A 5,384-nucleotide genomic window follows, 5' to 3' on the forward strand; every position below is an offset into this window, starting at 1 on the left:
TCATATCCATTTCAGCCACAAAACAAAGGAGTAAAGAAGTACGTACATTATCAAGAATGAGTGATTCCTATTATACATTTTCCATATTGATCCATTATATTCATTCGTTTCATTCTAATAAATATTCAACGCTATTAATAACACCTCATCATCTTATTCATATTAAATTAGATGACTCCGTCTCATATACTCCCTCCGTTTAAAAAAGAATGACCTAGTTTGACTTGGGATGAAGTTTAAGAAAATAAAGAAGATTTTTTAATCTTGTGGTGTTAAATTAAGGACATGTCAAATGTACCAAAATATTTTTCAATTTTGTGATCTTAAACATCCCAGGTAAAAAGTTAAAATTAAAAAGTTGCTAAAAAGGAAAGAGTTCATTCTTTTTTAAACAGACTAAAAAGGAAAGTAAATCTTTTTTTTTTTTTTTAAACGGAAGGAATATATTTTTTTAAATTTAAATTCGGGGCACCTTTCCAGTTGAAGAGTATGCATTTAGTCCAACAGACAACTACATATAAATACATTTTTTTTTAACCAGAAACAATAAATAGATTGGACAATGGACAGTACGAAGTAAAAGAATCTCAGGGTTCGAACTTCGAACAGACCGTAACTCCCCTGAACCTGAAGTGCCAGTGTGTCACTAAGGCATAGTAAGTTCATGTGTTCTGAACTTGTTATTAAATTCATAGCTTAGTTTAGTAACCGGGTACACAACTAAATATTTATGTATATGAAATGAATTTCTTAATATGAATAGAAAACCTAATAAAAAGCTATTTGGGTTATTCCAAATCCATACGTGATGCACTGGCTCCGCCCTTGAATTTCCAACAATCCAAATTCTGCGTTTGATCCAAATTCATTATAATTAGAAACTCTTATTTTTTCTCTCTTGACTCAAATCCACAAGCTTAAGGTTGAAAATAGAAGCTAGTTATTAGTCAAGCTATCAAGTCAACCCCTCTTATGAAAATTTAATCTCTCTCTAAATATAATATTTAATTTTATACGATTCCATATATCGATTAGCTACATGAATTAATATTCCATATATCAATTTAATGAATCAATCATATATGAATTAATATTTGATTCATTGTTCTTCAGACACTACATGTAGCGTAAGTTTTACTGCATCAAACTGTCCTTTTCTTACATAGAAGGAAAGTTGGGAAGAACTCATTGTGCCCCGTCCGTGGCCCCATAAGCAATTTATGCTAAACGCATGATTGACGAAGACAAATATGTATATCTATGCATTTGCCACATTTTCTAAGATACTGCACTTGGAAAAATAAATTGTGTACAAATATTTTTTGGATTGATAATCTAGCTAGCTAGGCATGAAAAAGATAGCTACTAGAATTTAATCCACCAATATAATTAACTAACTACGTGGCACCACTCATCTTAGCTAGAACTTCCCACAACCGTTGGATCTCAGCCAAAACATCATCGGACGGTAGCTGAAATCTACAAGATGGACAAGTATTGGTCTTCTTCAACCATGGTAATATACATTTCCAATGGAAAATATGATCACATGGTAATTTGCAAACATCTCTGCCTATTTTCATGTCTTCTTTGCATATCACACACTGATCATTTTCATCGGCAGTAACTTCCACTGATGGGAGCGCCACCACCACCGCCACGGATGCCGCCAACTTCTTCCCATCTTTTCGTACATCATCGGTGACTGAGCTAGATATTCTAATAAATGAAAAAATATCACACTTGAGATTTGAACCGCGTGTTATATTACTCAAACATTTCTTTTTATGTCTAAGGGGTTCAACATTTTACATATGATAGTAAATTTACATTAGCAACGTAGTTTAACATGTTAGGAGTAATTATATATGTATATGTTAGTATGTTGCTATATATTAATACTAGATTATATAATTATCACTTACTAATGTCCTTGACAATTTTTCTTTTATATATATGCATGTACTTACTTTAAATTAACTTATATATTTCAATTATCAGAGAATATAACTTAAACCCTTAATACATACAATATATAGAGAAGGAGAGAAAGTGTTTTTACCCGTCGCTCCGCCCCTGATCACCATCATTATCATAGGCCATGACATTAACAAAATTCTTGCACTTAACCACTAGCTCAATGAACTTGAGTATCACTTCAGTACTAGAACTTTCAATACCGGATAATTTCAAGATGTCATTAGCCATATAGTCACGAAGAATATGGCGCCAACATGATGGCGAGGCATCAAGTGCCTCCGGGACGTGTTGACGTAGTTCACATAGGAGTAATAGTAGTAGAACTGCGTCCACATCCCGAAGGTTCATGGTGGTGGTTGATGATGACGGTAACAAAATTATATTTTTCTGCCTGAAATACACTAAAATCGTGAGTTTAGACAAGTGGTAACGGGCAATGAGGAGGGATTTACATTGAAGAGAGAGGGAGTTGAGGTGGTGGAGAGTGAGAGAGAAGAGGGTAGGAGAAGAGAGGAGAGAGAAAATACGGTGGCGATTGCGGTGGCAGACGGAGGAGAAGTGGTGAGTGAATTTTGAGAGTTGAAGAGGGGTTAAGGTAGAAAGAGTTTCCATGATTATGTCATCTAAGGGTTTTTGATCTTCCATTATTGTTATGGGATCATATTGTGCATTATGGCTGGTAAAAGGAATGACTTTTTGGAACATGTGGGGTTTATATAGAGGCTGTTAGTTTGACAAAATCAAGCATGACAATATTACTTAGTGATTGCATGTGTATTCCTAGCCACTCACCCATAAGTACTCTCTTGGTTCACTCTAATTTCTTCGATAAAATGAATTTAATTAATTTTTATAATTAAATTAATTTAATATTTTAATTTTAAATTTAGATATCTAAAATTTTATAAAAGTTATTATAGATTGTATTCTTGTAATAGAAAGAATAAATTTTAAATATTAATTTAAAATTCATACAATTTGACTTTAGATATACAAATATGACTAGTAAAAATAAACTAGAAAGTCATTAAAGAAAACGTTTGAGTAGGTTCAAAGTAGTTATATAAATATATTGTTACCCATTTTTTGTCTTTTAAATTTATTAAAAATAAGCACTTTTAATTTCTATCAAACATGCTAACAAACTTTGCCTTCCATATTATTTTTAAAAATTGTGAAAAAAAGAATTAAATCTTGAACATCAAAAAGGTTTTATCAAACCTTCAAAACAACAAGAAATTAACTTTACTACAAAAAAAATAAAATCATCATAAAAGATGTAGTATAAGAAATACCGACAAACAACAAAACAATGGCCATATATATGTGAAAGTGACACGAGAGGAGGAAAAACAAAACAACTGTAGTTCAAGACTATAAACAACGCCAATGGATGTGAAATTAATGGTCCATTTGAGTTGAGGTATCAAATGAATGGGTTGGAGGTACGATTGGATTTGGCCAAGTAAAATGAATTTAGTAAATAGCTACTTGAGTTGAAATGGAATAATATATCATGCGGATCATAATCAGCATGACTGTTAAATTCAATCGTTTTATTTATTATTTGATATTTTTAGTAATTACTAAAGTTATCTTTTTTATCGTTATAGAATCAAGTCTATATATTTTAAAAGTATTTTAATAAAATCTCTCATGAAATAATTTGAATTACATGACACCTCAATCTTTCATTAATTGAAATGGACTATATTTTTAGATGAGCAAATTAATAACTCACCTAAGCTTGAGGAATTATATTTTAATATTCTTAGCCATTAACTTTCATTCCACACCATCAACCTCACATATGTGTCTTGTTCTCGCTTTTAGACATATGTGAGGTTAATGGTGTAGAACGAAAGTGAGTGGCTAGGAATGTAAATGTCGGACTTTGTCCAGAAGCTAGTTATCCTGTTTAAGCAACTTTAACAATAAGATCCTTTATTTTCAGAAGGAAAAATTTCAGAAATAGTAACTCTATAGCTTTAATTATAACTTTTATAGCAACAGTTTTATAACTATAAAAAATAGCAAATTATATTTGTATTTAAGTAGAATATTGCTATATAAATACATATACAAATATATATATATATTACTCATAAATACATATGTACAACTGAAAAATACATATTCTTCTATTACTATGAAGTGAGTAAAATATTGCTACTTTTGCTATAAGTTATAATTTTAAAAAAGTGTTATTAATTATTGTAATTATAGTCTTAAGGATACTAGTTTTTATAATTTTTTCCTTTCATAATCCGTATTAACAATAAGGTGTAAAAGAAACAAGCATAAGAGCATAAATATAGTCCCCACTTTCAATAATGTCAATATCCCGTCTATATTCAACCATATACTCGAATGTAAATATATGGGTCAAAATCATTTTCACTCTCCAACTTTGTTTTAAAAATCAAACTCTTCCTTCAACTTTGAACAATAATCATACTCCCCCTTTATCCTAATTGACTTTTTAAAATTTCTATTTTACCCTTTATCATCAATTTTTTAATTCTTTTTTTTAACTTCTTTAAAATCATCATATTTTCATTTTTTTAAAAAAAAAATCATATAACTAAATTTTCATAAAAACATAAACATTATCTTCTAGGAAAAAAAGTAAGAAATACTAAGTATATAAGCACTACTAAAAAAAAGGATAAAACCGACCACAAAAACCTTCCACATGTGGAAGGTTTTTCTAAAAAATCGACCACAAAAGCGACCAAAATCTGTGGTCGAAAAAGTTGTGATAGTTTTTCCAAAACTGACCACAGGTGGTCGGTTATATATATATATATATATATATATATATATATATATATATATTTAAAATTTATTATTATTTTATTAAAGTTAGAAAAAATAATTTTGGAGAAAAAAAACCTACTACATGTGGAAGGTTTTTTATTAAATTAGTTAATTAATTTATTAAAAATTCAACCACTTGTGGAAGGTTTTTTATAAAATTAATTAATTAATTTATTAAAAAACCGACCACAAGTGGAAGAGTTTTTATTAAATTAATTAATTAATTTATTAAAAATCTGATCACTTGTGTAAGGATTTTTATTAAATTAATTTATTAATTTAATAAAAAACCTTACACAAGTTGTAGGTTTTCTGCAATTTTTTTTTAAAAAAACCGACCACTTGTGGTCAGTTTTTCTGGGTATTTTTTTTTTAAAAAAAAATTGTAAACCCAAATACAGCATATGCAACAACAACAATGAAATGCAACAGAACCAAATCAAATACAACAACAATAACAATCAAAAAACAAATGTAAATGCTTTCAAAATGTGTATAGGACATACAAAATGTCCAACAAAATATGAAAATACTACAACAATAGTTTCAAAGTACAAGACATACAAAAATAAAAAATGTAAGAA

General features: G+C 29.2%; 1 protein-coding gene across 1 annotated transcript; it reads right to left on the minus strand.

The window, feature by feature from the left end:
- Nucleotides 1-1,235: 1,235 nt before the first annotated feature.
- On the minus strand, nucleotides 1,236-2,677 carry LOC107845039 (E3 ubiquitin-protein ligase SGR9, amyloplastic). Its single transcript, XM_016689323.2, has 2 exons — nucleotides 2,063-2,677; nucleotides 1,236-1,719 (listed from the first exon to the last, which is right to left on the minus strand). The coding sequence occupies exons 1-2, from the start codon at nucleotides 2,623-2,625 to the stop codon at nucleotides 1,398-1,400; spliced, it is 885 nt and encodes a 294-aa protein (XP_016544809.2). The 5' UTR covers nucleotides 2,626-2,677; the 3' UTR covers nucleotides 1,236-1,397.
- Nucleotides 2,678-5,384: the final 2,707 nt, after the last annotated feature.

This window comes from Capsicum annuum, chromosome 10 (assembly GCF_002878395.1).
Source record: "Capsicum annuum cultivar UCD-10X-F1 chromosome 10, UCD10Xv1.1, whole genome shotgun sequence".
In the NCBI taxonomy this organism is placed as follows: Eukaryota; Viridiplantae; Streptophyta; class Magnoliopsida; order Solanales; family Solanaceae; genus Capsicum; species Capsicum annuum.

Excerpts from the sequence above, each read along its gene's own strand:
- LOC107845039 (XM_016689323.2), bottom strand. The coding sequence starts at position 2,625 with ATGGAAGATCAAAAACCCTTAGATGACATAATCATGGAAACTCTTTCT. Across the intron at positions 1,720-2,062 it reads GATCAGGGGCGGAGCGACGG|AATATCTAGCTCAGTCACCG; the intron begins GTAAAAACACTT and ends TTCATTTATTAG.